At 41.7% G+C, this 15,949-nt stretch overlaps 1 protein-coding gene across 3 annotated transcripts in view; it reads left to right on the top strand.

The window, feature by feature from the left end:
* PRLR (prolactin receptor) overlaps positions 1 to 15,949 on the top strand; it is a 291,254-nt gene that overhangs the window by 253,222 nt on the left and 22,083 nt on the right. For all 3 annotated transcript variants that reach the window (XM_030193031.1, XM_030193029.1, XM_030193030.1), the window contains 3 exons: positions 3,887 to 4,056; positions 10,309 to 10,463; positions 14,957 to 15,098. In XM_030193031.1, coding sequence (XP_030048891.1) covers positions 3,887 to 4,056; positions 10,309 to 10,463; positions 14,957 to 15,098 — 467 coding nt within the window. The remainder of the gene's footprint in view (positions 1 to 3,886; positions 4,057 to 10,308; positions 10,464 to 14,956; positions 15,099 to 15,949) is intronic.

The following is a 15,949-nucleotide window of genomic DNA, read 5'->3' as shown; positions in this document are numbered from 1 at the left end:
AAACAAAACAAGAATGTATGGTGATAGCTTTTTATTGGACTAACAATACATTTTTTTTGATCAGCTTTCAGAGGTTAAAACTTCCTTCCTCCTATCCTGACCTGAGGAAGGAGGTTTTAACCTCTAAAAGCTAGTCTAAAAATTTAGAGGGTCTTTTACTAAAGATTAGCTCGCGTTATCTGCAGCAGGACCCATAGGAATAAAATGGAACCTGCTGCAGATAACTTGAGCTAACCTTTAGTAAAAGGCCCCCTTATTAAGTTAGTCCAATAAAAAGGTATCTCCTTATAGTCTGTTTTGTTTTTATTTATTATCTTTTAAAAATAGACTTACAAGGCATTCACAGTACTATCTCCAATTCGATTTGACCACTAAACATGAGGATTAAAGAACTCCAGAGTCTTTGACATACTGCTGCATTAAGGAGGTTTTTTTTATGCCAATGACGTGAACTTCAACTCAAGAATTCCCACCACTTTGAAAAAATTTTAAATGTGTAGATGGGAGGGGTTCTGAGGCTTTGTGCTCCTGCATAAATTGTCCTCCGTAGCTCTTCAAATTTGATTTGATCTGTTTGAAGTACTAATAGTCTTAATTGAGAAAGAGTATTGTTTAGAAGACGTCCAGCCTCTTTCATCCTCTATATTTTTGGAATATTATTGGCTGATATAAATTGGTGACAATTCTGCTGTGGATATGTGATAAATCACCAGTATTACTGAAGTAGATGGATTTAACACGTAGAACAGATCTTTAGAGAAGATAGTGAGGGTGGGTAAGAGGAACCCGAATTATAGCTACGTCTTGCAAGGTTCCGCGTTAGGAGTTACGGATCAAGAAAGGGATCTGGGTGTTGTCGTCGATGATACGCTGAAACCTTCTGCTCAGTGTGCTGCTGCGGCTAGGAAAGCGAATAGAATGTTGGGTGTTATTAGGAAGGGTATGGAGTCCAGGTGTGCGGATGTTATAATGCCGTTGTATCGCTCCATGGTGCGACCGCACCTGGAGTATTGTGTTCAGTACTGGTCTCCGTATCTCAAAAAAGATATAGTAGAATTGGAAAAGGTACAGCGAAGGGCGACGAAAATGATAGTGGGGATGGGACGACTTTCCTATGAAGAGAGGCTGAGAAGGCTAGGGCTTTTCAGCTTGGAGAAGAGACGGCTGAGGGGAGATATGATAGAAGTGTATAAAATAATGAGTGGAATGGATCGGGTGGATGTGAAGCGACTGTTCACGCTATCCAAAAATACTAGGACTAGAGGGCATGAGTTGAAGCTACAGTGTGGTAAATTTAAAACGAATCGGAGAAACTTTTTCTTCACCCAACGTGTAATTAGACTCTGGAATTCGTTGCTGGAGAACGTGGTACGGGCGGTTAGCTTGACGGAGTTTAAAAAGGGGTTAGATAGATTCCTAAAGGACAAGTCCATAGACCGCTATTAAATGGACTTGGAAAAATTCCGCATTTTTAGGTATAACTTGTCTGGAATGTTTTTACGTTTGGGGAGCGTGCCAGGTGCCCTTGACCTGGATTGGCCACTGTCGGTGACAGGATGCTGGGCTAGATGGACCTTTGGTCTTTCCCAGTATGGCACTACTTATGTACTTATGTTTTCTAAGAAAACTGAATTACAATAAGGGGGCAATTCTACACGCATCAAAGGTGCCATTTATTTATTTAGGGTCCCTTTTTTTCCAATGGCGTGCTAGCATTTGTAGCATGCGTATTAAATATGCGTGCGCTAAACACTAGAGACGCCCATGTATTCCTATGAGCGTCTCTAGCATTCAGCGTGCACTAAAAACGCTAGCACGCCTTTGTAAAAGACCCCCTTAGTTATTTATTTTGGGGGATTTATTAACCGCTTTTATGAAGAGATTCACCCAAGGTGGTGTACAGCAGGTACTGTTTAACATAAAACTTACAATTTTGTTAGCAGCATAACAATAGTAAAATGACCAAATATAATCAATGAGGAAAACTTGAAAATAGCAAATTGAGGGGCCCCTTTACTAAGTCGTGGTAGGCTGTACGCGCATGCAGCGCGCGCCAAAATGAGACTACCACCATGCCGGCACGCCCTCCTGAAGGTAATTTCAAATTTTGTTTGTGCGCTCATAACGCCTGGATGAATTATTTATTTATTTCCTCCTACGTGCGCCAGTTCTAGCGGTACTCGGCACTTGGCGCACATCAACTGGTCACAGCATGTATAGTGCATGAGCCTTTACCGCTAGATCAATGGGTGGCGTTAAGGGTTCAGGCCGGTTCTGGGCGCGCACTGGTTTCATTTTTACCACAGGCCCTTTTCCCGTCCCATTTTTAAAAAAAAAACAGTTTTTGTAGATGCAGTAAAAACTGACCCGGTGTGTTTCCAATACACGCGCCTACACTACCGCAGTCCACTTTTTACTGCGGCTTAGTAAAAGGACCCCTGAAACCTAATAATAGGACTACAGGAGAACAGGATCAAAAATATGCACATTTAACAGCACTGAAATTCAAATAACAGAAATATAATAGGATGTCAGCGTAATACTAATGAAACACCTAATAAGCACGCATTATAACATTCAGATAACATAGATATGCTAATGCTTTGTACAGCTTACCATGTAGCTGAGGGGCCAAGTGCAGATATATAGATGGGTTCAAGATGGGTAGTTGATAGTTAGATGCCTATATTCACTAGGGGCTATTCTATAAAGTGACATCTAAGTGCCATAGCCTTTAACTGCAAGCAGGGCATACACATGGGCAGAGCATGGGCGGGCCATGGGCATGTCTCCCAGTTACATGCTTAGCGTATAGAATATTATAAACTATGCACGTCATTTGGCACACCCAGGTGGATCCACTTGCCATTGACATGGCATAAGCGGGTATGCCTATAGTTGAGCGAGCCAATGATGACCTTATGGTAGCATTCTACAGCAAAATCTTGGCACCACGATGTCATTATAGAATTGGCACTAACCCCCTAATTCTACAAAACTCGCTAAACATTATGTATGCAAATTTGGGTGTGTGCCCAGTTTGCACGCCCAATTTGGCTGAATATAGAGCTAATTAGCACCAATAATTGGCTTTTTAACAAGAAATTATTGGCACTAATTAAATTTAATTGAACTTTACATGTGATTTGAAAAAGGGGGTGTGGAAACGGGAGGATCATGGACGGAATGGGGGCGATCCTAAAATTAACATGCGTTGTTATAGAATAATGGGAATATGCGCTTAATGTAGGGGCATACATTTCAACCACGTTTCACCACGCCTGAATTTAGGTGTGATTCTCAGCCGTATGCGTCATTCTGTAAACCGTGCCTAAGTTCCCAGCAGTGGAGTGCCTAGACTGAGGCTCCAATGTATAGAATTGTGTCCTGAAGTGCTTTTGAGAAGTCAGTTGGAAACCGCATCCTAGAACAACGTTCACTGTTGTGCATTAAAAGGCACATTTATAGTAAGCGTTCTGTTATTTTCAAAAACGCCTCTCTTAGCTAGTGTCTAAGTCATACTTTAAACAGAATGATAGAATGTTGAATTTCTTTCCTAGCATCAGTCCCTGAAAAATGCTGTTTCACTGCCATTTATTTCCTCATACCAAGTGCTTCTTTTGCAAACAGTGAAAAAGACTGAGGCTTCAGACTCCCAGCACTGGTTCTAATTGAGCTGGGAAATAAAGCAGAAACCTCCAAGCCCCCTCTCCACCCCACTGCACCCCCCAAAAAAACCTTCCATGGTCAGAGCTAAATGCTGTACCATCCTTGGTATATACAATCTCACTGTTAATATACTGAGGAAGAAGCAATGTAGACCTTTGTATATATCAGTTACTTTTGTTCCTACTGTAATTCATTTTCTTTCCTTATTTTATTTCAGGCACCCAGAAATTATGGAATGCCCAGACTACAAAACATCTGGTCCAAACTCATGTTATTTTGATAAAAAGCACACATCCTTATGGACAATTTATACCATTGTGGTGAATGCAACTAATGAAAAGGGGAGTAATGCCTCCAACCCCAAATTCGTGGATGTGACTTACATAAGTAAGTAAAAGATGCAGCACTTAAACCTCCAGATTCTATGTATGGCACCCAAAACTGGGCACCAAGCCAAGATGCGTGCCCAACAAAATTGGCTAATGAGAAAATTAATGCCAATAATTAGGAGCTAATTGGCACCAATTTGAATTTGCGCACACATCTTGATATGCACTATTCTATAACAATGTGCGCCAAATCCCATAGTGGGAGAAGAACAGTCTGATTCCTACACAAAGGCAATCGTTTATTGAAATATATAATTGACTCGACGCAGTCCTGCATTTTGGAGCAAGAGGCGCCTGCTTCAGGAGTCAAAATAATTCTGCAAACAATCATTTTTTAAATAATTTTAATAAATTATTACATAAAAATGCAACCATACAGATGAAACTCACATAATCAGTATATCTAGACATCAGAAATAACACTAAACATCTATTTAAAAATTAACATTTAAAAGAATGGACAATGTAAAGAAAGAGTATTAACAATGTAAAAAGGTAACATAATAAATAATGTAAATATATCCCACACCTTAAAATCGTATACATAAAAGACGTACAATATGAATAATAAACAATTAGAGATAAAAACAATCATACATTATGGTTACACTCAACATTGATTCATTATACACCAAAATCCCATAGTTAGAGGCTCCACTTATAAACGAGAAGACCTTGAGGGGTGGAATTACTTATTCCAGGGTTCCTAACTATTTGATACTCACTTTTGCCACAATAGCCCTTACAAAGAATTACTTTAGCTTCCAAGGGAATTTTTTATCAGCAAGTCAAAGGCACCACCTTGGGCGCATTGATAGTGCCCAATTTAGAAAATCTCTATGTTGCCTCTTTCAAGACCACCTTTTTGGAGAACTATCCATTTAAGCAAGAAATGTTTTTTTGTATTATAGAACGGGCCCTTAGAATGCCTCCAACTCTTTTTTTTTCATGGATTAATACTAGGGATACCAATCTCAGATTCAAGATGTCCTACTATCAAGAAGAAATTAATTTTTTGACATATTAATTAAAAAGGTAGACAACACTTTTGAGACATCCATTTCAAAGTGTAATACCCAATGGAAATGGGTATTACTAAAGTGATAGATTTTCCTAGAGCCCTGGGGGAAGGGAGGTCCTTGCTTGAAGGCTAGAGTGGTAAGATGTCCCGAGGAAGGAGGCCCAGCCCATAAGGAGTGGTTTTGAAACAGAATACAGGAGAAAAGAGTAGCCCTTGTAGAGAATGACAAGGGGGGAGGAGTTACAAAGGGGATAAGGGTTGGAATTATGACCATAAGGTGGTCTTTGGTTGCCTGAGGGTCCCCTGCCAAGAGACCAGGAGGAGAAAAGGGGAATCCTAAGTGAGGAGTGTGACCACTGGCTGTAAAGGAAAGTTGCAGCTTCTTAAAGTGGCAGCCAGGAGATTGTTGTGTGTGCTACAGGTGTGCAGAGGAGAGACCCAGCCCAAGAGCAGGGGATTAGAGCCAGGGAGAGCTTGGTCCAGAGACCAGGGGGATCTAGAGAGGTGTCACCGTTGTCAGAAGGTCAGACCAGAGGAGGGTCTGAACCCACAGAGTTAGGAGTCTGTACAGAAAAGAGAGGAGAAGCAGGGGGAAGAACACTGTCCAAGGGATAGGAACAGGAGAACTGTATATATTTACATATTTCCTGTTGGGAACTTGCCCTTGTAAATAAACCCGAGGAGAGAAGTAACAAAAGAGTTCCCCTAAGGAACAACAAGAGAATTGGAACAGAGTTTGTGTTTACCTGGAGTTGAATCACAAAAGACTGTTTGATGTTGCTGCCGTTGCAAAGTTGGAAAATAAAAGTTTGAGTTCTTGCATAGACTGTGGATTACAGTGTGTCTTTGGGGACCGAGAGGAGAGTGAACTGATCCCCGAGAACATGAGTGTCTCCCAGACTCCCGGATCTCTATTCCAGACCATTGACCTATTCCCAAGCTCGACTGCATGCATGCTGGAACTGATGAGTGAGAGGAGAGTGTTTGCAGAATTGTTTTGACTTCTGAAGCAGGCACCTCTTGCAGTAAAACGCAGAACTGCGTCGAGTCAATTATATATTTCAGTAAACAATTGCCCATGTGTTGGAATCAGATTGGTCTTCCCCCATTCTTTTGTGGTTTTTTTTTGTTTGGTTTGCGCATTGGGGGTGTTCTTCTTCTTTTTTCCTCTATTGTGTTCCTAAAATTTGCGCGCAGTGTTATAGTATACCGGGGATGTGTTTCCAATTTGGGCACTGGGAATTAAACCTGGTTTCAGCAGGCATAAGTCCTGCCACTCAAATTTGGATGCTGAAATCAGCACTCAATGCTATTTTTGTAGAATGGTATTGAGTGCCAATTTTGTGTTGCATCGGGGGTTACTAGGTAGAGAGGGTGAAAATAAGTGCTAACATTCCTTAATCTTGAAGAATTTTCTGAAGAGAAAAGCTTTAAGGTGCTTACAAAATCCTACGTAATGACTCCTGCATCTTAGGTCTTTACAAAGAGAGTTCCACTATTTGGTACTGATGTATGAGAACCCTGTTGAGTAAACTGACTTGTATACAAGTTTCTGACCATTTGGATAGAGTACGGTCAGATAATATTTTGCTCTTATGTTCGCATTTTTTAATGGTAACTTGATGAGGTCCCTCCATTGTATGAAACAATGCTCTCTTAAGATTTGTTTTAGGGGTCCTTTTACCAAGCTGTGGGAAAAGTTGGCCTTAGCGCGCTCTTGCGTAAGTTTTTCCCATGCACTAAGGCCATTTTTCCTGCAGCCAGAAAAAGGCCTATTTTCTGTATTAATGGCCGTGCACTAATGTTAGATACAGACTACAAAAATAATGAGGCAAAGAATCAAAAAAATGCTTAACCATAAAAATACTAAAAAGATTCTTCATATTCTTATCTGTAAGTAATGAAAGTAATAGTAATGGACAGGGAGGAAGAAGCCTCAAGGAGCTCCCAGCTAAGAGCAGGCTTTCGTCATCATTGGCAAAAAAACCTCTCTGATAGCTTTACTTGCAAATAATGAAGTTTAAACGGACAAAAATCTTGTCAAAAATGTCAGCTATATACTTTACATTTATCAGCAATACTAGAGACATCTGAAACAGAACAAGCTAAACCTGCAACTTTAATAGCCAATTTGGCTTTAACACCTACATAAGTACATAAGTAATGCCACACTAGGAAAAGACCAAGGGTCCATTGAGCCCAGCATCCTGTCCACGACAGCGGCCAATCCAGGCCAAGGGCACCTGGCAAGCTTCTCAAAGCATGGCTTTTTAGATTGTTCTTCAGAAATAAGGACAAATTATTTCTCGGACTAAAAATCAATATGTTTCCTGATGTCTCGAAAGAGACACAAAAAAGGAGAAAGCAATTTTTACTTTTGAAACCAGCAGTTCTCCAATTGGGAGGAATATTCCATTTATGATTCCCTTGTAAATGTATAGTGCGGTATATAATATGATAAAATATGTGTTTACGGACCCCTCGCATTTGACAACCTTCATAGCCTCCAAAAGTCCAACTGGAGTCTAATATTAAAATGTCTGTCTTGTACTAGGTAATAATTGCCTAAATGAGCTTTGTTGCTAATTTTCCTTTTGAATGCCTCTATATTGCTTCTTGGATCCAATTATTGTGGATTTGAGCGCCAAACCTTCATAGCTTTATAATGTATATGTATTATCTTTAGTGATATTATTTCTTGTAACCAATTTGGAAGTCTATAACGCTTTTCTGTTTCACGTGTTTAACCTTGAAAGAATAATCTTGACTGTAAAATGAAAAACTTAGAAATAAAAAAATAAAAAATGTCAGCTATAAATACTTGAGAAGAAATCTGCCAAAAGACGGAGAACTGAAGACGCCCCACGGTTAAAGAAACAATACAACAAAAAAAGTGGGAGAGCGACCAAGGATACCAAAGACTGGAAGATGTATGTTGGTAAAGAAGTTTATTGAAGTATGAAGACTTCATACTTCAATAAACTTCTTTACCAACATACATCTTCCAGTCTTTGGTATCCTTGGTCGCTCTCCCACTTTTGTTGTTGTATAGCTATAAATACTTAACTGTATAGTCTTAGTTTTGTAGTCTGTTTCCTCCAGTTGTACCAAAAATCAGACTGTGACCTGATTTTTGGTACAACTGGAGGAAAGAGACTATATAGCTAAGTATATATAGCTGACATTTTTGACAAGTTTGTGTCTGTTTACATTATTTGCAAGTAAAGTTATCAGGGAGGTTTTTTGCCAATGATGATGAAGCCCTGCTCTTTTTTTTATTATTATTTATAATTATTTTACAACACTTTTTACAAGCCATACACTTGTTAAACAGAAACACAGCAGAAGCTAACATATAAATGAAGAAAACATCATATCACAAAATTAAAGTCACACATTAACTGGGAAGCGTGGCCAAATGATAGGAGATTTATCATAGGTAACTTCAAATATATTAAAGGCCACGTGTGAAACCTCACCTATATTACAATTTCCAACATTATTTTAACTTTTTTAAATCAAGAAAAGCTTTTAGTTGCTCAGGTGAATAAAATATATACTTCGTCTCTCCAAATCGAATCAAACATTTACATGGGTAGGCAATGAAAAAGTTCCCCCGACTTTCAATATTTTCTGTTTCATAACCAAAAAATTGTTTTTCCGTTCTTGCGTCGGTTTGGTAACATCCAGATAAATCCAAATTTTTCCTCTTCCAAAAAATTCTTTTGAATGTTTAAAGTAAAGTCTTAAAATAGCATTAAGATCTTGTTCAAACACAAAAGACACTAAGAGCGTGGCTCTCTCTGTAGCGTTTTCTATAGATTACTCCAAAATGGCAGATATATTATTCACATCAATGTTTATTTCTTCCCCACCTCTAGCTTCTCCTTCATTCTTTCCTGGACTTTTGGGCAAATAAAAAATCTTGTTGATAGGAGGAATAGCGTCCTGTGAAATTTTCAAATTTTCAAGCAGATATCTTCTGAATAAATCCATAGGCCAAGTCCCAGGAACTTTAGGGAAGTTCAAGAGGTGGAGACGCCTATTAAAATTCTCTATCTGCTCAATCTCTTTATGTAGAGCCAATTTATCTTTAACCGTAGTAAAGTTAAAGTCTTGAAGCTGTTTCACTTCATTTTGAATTTGTTTAAACCGGGTGGAAAGATCTTCCTTCACTGATTCCACTGTCTTAACCAAATCCTCAAATTTAAGATGCAAAGCAGATACCTCACCTGAGGATTTCTGAAGAGCAGAGTCCATCTTGTTGAGCATTAACCAGATCTTTCCGAGATTTACCTCCGTTGATGTATCTGAGACTCCGGTTATCCCTCGGGCCTCACTTTCCAGGCTCCTTTGCTGCGACACTGGAGCCTCGCCAGAGAGCTCACACGCTACACTTCCGGAAACGTGTAGGCTGTCTTCCAGCGAAGCAGCTAATGCCGGACACGGGGGAATGTTGGAAGCTGAGGGGGGAGATAAAGATGTTTCTTGTCCCAGCAGAGGTTCCACTCCTCCGATTTCCTCCGCATGAAGCCCTGCTCTTTCAGCCGTTAGCTGGGAGCTTCTTGAGGCTTTTTTCTCCCTGTCCATTATTATTACTTCCATTGCTTACAGATAAGAATATAAACAACCTTTTCAGTATTTTTTATGGTCATGCAGTAATGTTGCCAGTAGCACGTGGCCATTAACAAAAATTAGCATGTGAGCTCTTACTGCCAATCATTTTTCGACGGTAAGGGCTCAAGCGCTAATCCTGCGCTAATCAGAGTGTGGTAATATAGATGAGCTGACTGATTAGTGTTGAAACGTTCACTCTGCATCCCTGACAAGCTCCCTCCACAGAAAAATCTAAAAATTATTTTGCTCGCGGTTTGTTCACACCAATTCCAAAACTACCACAGGATGCTAGACATGTCCTGCAGTAAACTCTTTTAAGCTGCGTTAGGCAATGTTAGTGCCTACCACCTTAGTAAAAGGGCCCCTTAGTCTGCTGGTTGTTAGTTTTGTGGAGTATCTTCTTGTTTTATTGTTGTTTGAAAGGTCAACCAACCATCCACGCCACCCATGATTTCATAAGCTTATCATATCCCCTCTCAGCTGTCTCTTCTAAGCTGACCCAGTGCTACTGGAAACACTAACAGTATACTGCAGTTCTGTATGCCTTATGCATGTGAAAAACAAAATTCATAAATAAAAAGTAATAAAGAAATGCTCTTTTTATTTTGGCAGTTGAACCTTACCCTCCAACAAATGTATCACTAACAGTAGAGAAAACCCATCTATTGGTGAAATGGCTTCCACCTTCAATGGCTGATATCAAATATGGCTGGTTAACGCTTGTGTATGAGTTGCGGCTGAAAGCTGAGAAAGCCCAGGAATGGGTGGTAAGCACTAAAAACTGTTGTTTGTGTCACTTTTTTCTTTTTCTATCGTCAAGTTGGGTGCCTGATTCTAAAGCAGAACTCCATATTTCATTAGACTGATTTTCAAAGCTATGTGTCACTGGGCAGCCAACACATAACTCCTCTATTCATAGAATTTCAAAAATTATTTGGAGACTGTCAAGCCATTTAAATCGCATGGAGGTCGCAAAGCAGTTCTGGTGGCAAAAAGATGTACAGTGGATTCGATCAGATCCGCTCACCTTGATGCTATGGTGGAACCATATTCATATGAATTGCTGAATATGGAACATTTATCTGTGGACACTAGATCGAGACAAGTGTGTAAGAAGTTCCTGTGTACCTGGTTGGCCTATTTAGCTACCTTGTCCACAAGGGTGCGTTCAGCACTCCTTAATACCTTAGAGGTTTAATAGTGCTTGTTTATTCTGCATAGAGTGTCCACCATTTTTGCATATGATGGAGCTTGTTCCTGTTTCTGATGGCTGTGTGTGTGAGGGGGGGGGGGACTTTGGGGGGAAGAGTTTAGGGGTTAGGCTGGGGGTGGGGTTGGATGGGTATTTTGATGTTTGCTATATCTTGTGTTTTTTCTTTTTATGTTTTCTTCTGTATCTTGAAATTAATAAAGACGGGGGCAGACCACTCGGGCAAACGGGCAATGCTCAAGGGCCCAGAGGCTATAGGGGACCCAGAGAATCTGCCCGGTTGCCTGCCACTGCTGCAGCACATTGGAGCCCTCCCTAGTCCTACCTTGAAGGGCTTGGTGATCTAGTGGCCTCTGCTTTAGAATCCCACTCTTTCCTGACTGCTGCCGCTCTGCCGTGTTTTAAAAATGGCTGCCAAGACTGCCGAGAACCGCAAGACTACCACGGTAAGTCTCTGCAGCCATTTTGAAAAACATGGCAGCGACGCCACTGCCATGCAGAGTAGTGGCAACAGGCAGGAAAGAATAGGATTCTTTCCTGCACCCAAAGAAGCTGCTAGACCACCAGGCCCTTCAAGGTAGGATCGGAGAGGGCGGTGGTGGTGCGTGAGGGGGGCGGCGGCAGCAGCGCAGCAGTGGAGCACGGGCAGTGGACCTTTACTGCCCAGGGGCTCCAACCACTGTCAGTTCGCCCCTGAATAAAGATATTTACCTATAAATCACATGGAGGGCAGTTCTATAACAAGGTGCCTAAAACGAGGTGCTGGATTGTACCTGGTAGGAGCCTGTTCTATAAAGGAACATAGGCACCAGTTTTCCTCTATAAAGTACAGCTGTAAGCACTTACACCAGCCACAGAGCTGCAGATATGTGCATAACTTAGTTTTCTATAAGTTACATTCATGAGTTTGAGCCCCACCCATGTGTATATCCCTTGTACAAATACATACTATGTTAGTTAAACTGGTGCTACAAAACAGCAGCTAGGCAGAATTTGACAGTTACTTGTGTATGTACACACATACATTTATTTATTTAGATTTTGCTCACACCTTTTTCAGTAGTAGCTCAACATGAGTTACAGTCAGGTACACTGGCTATTTCTCTGTTGCAGGAGGGCTCACAATCTAAGTTTGTACCTGAGGCAATGAAGGGTTAAGTGACTTGGCCAAGATCACAAGGAGCAGCAGTGGGATTTGAACCAGCCACCTCTGGATTGTAAGACTGGTGCTCTAACCACTAGGCCACTCCTCCACTCCACTCCACTCCACATGTACAAATTCCATGATTTTAAACATTTGTGCATGTAATTGGTGCATAAATGTTAGTACCCTCTTAATACTATCCATATAAGAGTGGGCTGGTTAGGAGAGGAGCAAAGATGGCTGTAAAAATTATCCAGATACTGACGATATTCAGCCTATTCGGACAAGTGATCTGTTTGTTTAGGCCTAAGCTAAATGGACAGTGCCTGCATGGTCACTGTTTAATAGGTATATTCAAGTCCACTACCTTTATGGACAGTCACACTAAAAAAGCAGATTGAATTAAGCACAGTGCTTAGCTTTGTCCGATGACCCTGCTGGCTTAAAATTTACCCCATTAGGAATACATTAAAGATTTCCACACTGATATTCAGGGCTGTTTAACTGGCCAGGAACGGCTCCTGGCTGGTTAAATAGTGTTTTGCAGGCTGATAATATTCATTGGGAGATAGCCGGTTATCTCCATTAAATATTCACAGTCAGCGCCGAAAAGTTAACCGCTATGTTGCGCGATAACCGGCAATATTCAGCACTGACTGTCTAAGTTTAGCAGGCAAATCAGACAGCATAAATAGCAGTCCTATCTTTGCCCACTATTAACTTAACCGGCCAGCACAGAATATTGGCTTAGCGCCAGACAAAAAAAAAAGGGATATTCAGTGCTGGTCACCAGAAACAGCCCGGCATTGAATATCCGGGGTCGGTGCTGCTGACCGCGACATTTATGCGGGCTGCCTCCCGTCGGCTGAATATCGGGCCCTTCCTTTTTAGGAGTGGAACCCTCCAGTAAGTTCTAGTCAAGTTAGTCATTTTAGTCTGTAACAGTAAAAATGGTAAAAGAGGCTAATGGGGCTTGTAGACTACGCAATGTCTGAAGGCATGAACTTTCAAGGACATGAGTCTACTTGTATATGAGAAAATTAAGTCTTGTCTTCAAAAGTCCATGCCTCAATAGATTGGTCAGTTTATAAGGTGGCACCAGCCAGTTTCCATCTTTGGGACTGGCTATACTAGGATGGACATTAAAAATGATCGAGATCTGAAAACATGAGAGAAACAAAATGGAAAGCTGAGCACAAAAAGAACTGGTGAAACATAGCTGCTAATTTCCATATCAAAGGATGCACTGAATAATACTGATGATCATGCAGGGGATAATGATGATGATGAAAGTAGAAAGGGAGGGACAGGCAGTCGTCACCAAGACAGAAACATAGTGCTAAGTGTAGACAGAGAAGGTAATTAAGGATTAATAGGGGGAAGGACAAGGAGTGTACGGTAGTGGATGTATGGAGGTCCTGGAACATCAGAGGCCCAAAGTTTAGGGGTTATATTCCAGTGGCATAGCCAAGGATGGGCCACTCACCCACTTTGGGCTCAGGCCCGCCCAGTAGCAGCACACCTATGATGTGGCTGGCAGGGATTCCCAAGCCCCACCAACTGAAAACTCCCCAAAACGGTCCCTCCTGCATACCTTGTAAATAGCAGATCTTTGCCTGCAGCAAGCAGCGACTGATACATAATACTCGCACCGGCCCCACAGCCTTCCCTCTGACGTATTCCCACTTATGTGGAAACAGGAAGTTGCCTCAGTGGGAAGGCTGTGGGCAAATGTGAGCAGTGTGTATTAGTTGCTGCTTGCTCCTGGTGAAAATCTACTATTTAAAAGGTATGCAGGAGAGGGGGAATGTTTGAGAGACCATATGACATTCAGGTGAGAGGAGAGACCAATTCACCTGTGGGACAGAGCAGGGCAGGGCCACCGAGAGGGGGGACGGGGGGACTTAATTCCCCGGGCCCGGGCCTTCAAGGGGGGCCCGGCGCCGGGGTCAGGCCGCAGGCTCTGCAGTTCCCGGTCTCACCTGCCTGCCTCCTCGGCTCCAGGCCCCCTGCATTCGAAGCGGCAGTCACAGATTGCCTCCCTTCGGGCCTTCCCTCCCTGTGTCCCGCCCTTGCGAAAACCGAAATTTACATCAGACGAGGGTGGGACACAAGGAGGGAAGGCCAGAAGAGAGGCGATCTGGGACTGCTGCCTTGAATGCAGGGGGCCCGGAGCCGTGGAGGTAGGCAGATGAGACCGCAGACTGCAGTGGCAGAGGGAGCGGCGGGGGGGGGGGGGCGGCAGCGGCGGGGGTAGCAGAGGCGGGGCAGCCTTGCCCCGGGCCTGGCCTAGTCTCTCGGCGGCCTTGGAGCAGGGTTCTTCTGCCCACCCATCTTGGGCCCAAACCCACCCAAAATTGGGTGTCTGGCTATGCCCATGATGCCTTCCCTGCCTGATGTGGACCACTAACTCTAGAAAAGCCACAACCTGATGAGAAAATGGTAAATGTGGGGCAAAGATGCCTTTTGAAATGCCTGGGCCCTCATACCACAGACATTTATTGAGCTAATCTTCCTCATCTTTTTTTCTCTCCCTCTCTTGTAGATATTAGCATAGGGAGAAAGAGCAAGTGAACACTACTGTCTTCTCGCAGGGCATACTTTCATTCTAAACAAGAAGAATGTTTACTTAGTCAGTCTTGACTGCTACCACTAGGTCTCGTCCTTCTCCTACTCACTTTTGTCACCAAGCTGAACCAGATTTGAACCTGTGACTTAGAGGTGAAAAACATTTTTTACCCAAGTGCCATTTTTTACCCAAGTGCCAGACTGAGTTATCAAGAACACGTAACCTTTTTTTGTGGCTCTATACTGTGGGAAAAGTGAGGAAATACTAATGCAGGGTTTCTTCTTGTTCAATCAAATATAAGTGTTTTCAGTTTTCTATTTTATTCCTCCTCTTCTAGACCCATTCTGCCGGACAGCAAACACAGTTCAATGTCTTAAGTTTACATCCAGGTGAAACCTATGTGGTTCAGGTTCGCTGCAAACCAGACCATGGATTTTGGAGTCAGTGGAGCCCAGAGACCTATATCCAGATTCCGAACAGTAAGTAAACAATCAAGCTTATCTGATTTTGAAGTCAATGGCTCCATAAAGTTCAAATGTGAAATATTATTGATATTTTTGTAAATAGAGATTTTTGATACCTCAGATACCCCTAATTTCTATAAATGGCAACTAATGTTGCGCATGCAAATCAGCACACATAGCCAATTTGTGTGCACAAATTAATTGTTTAACAAGCTAATCAGTGCCGATAATGGGCTTCTATCAAGCAATTATCGACATTAATTAGCACTAATTTCAATTTATGCACTCAGCTTTCTAAGCATATTCCTTAAAGTGAGGCGCGTAAATTCAAAAGCGGGTGTGGCCATGGGAGGGGCATGGGTGGGTTATAGGCATTCCTGAAAATTATAGTCACTGTTACAGAATATGCCCGATCTGCATCTAAATAAGACATGAGCATTTACAGCAGGTTTTAGTTGGTATAATTGGCTGTGCTTAAATTTTAGTCACGGGGTGGCCGCTACACAAATTCTATAAACCGTGCCTAACTTTTTCGGCACCAATTTATTTTGTGCCATATATAGAATATGGCCCGTAACCTGTATACTTTCCATAGATTTTTCATGACAGACATTTTGACTAGAAATTTCAAATATAACTTACAAATCCTATTCTTTTCGTAAACTCATTTATGTCTGTCCTGATCTGAGCTTAAGTCTGTAGGTTTCACAAAACATCCCTCAAACACTTTAAAATAAGTGTTCCAAGATTTTCATTCTGGTCTCTGGAACAGAACAGAAACAGAGAAGGTGATAGGAAAAAAATCATCTAGTCCAAGTTGTTCTGAATGCTAACTGTTATATAAAAAAAATATTCAGCACAAAATG

This window comes from Microcaecilia unicolor, chromosome 2, assembly GCF_901765095.1.
Source record: "Microcaecilia unicolor chromosome 2, aMicUni1.1, whole genome shotgun sequence".
Classification (NCBI taxonomy): Eukaryota; Metazoa; Chordata; class Amphibia; order Gymnophiona; family Siphonopidae; genus Microcaecilia; species Microcaecilia unicolor.
The sequence above is the reverse complement of the archived record's forward strand: the minus strand, read 5'-3'. Positions and strand labels throughout refer to the sequence as shown.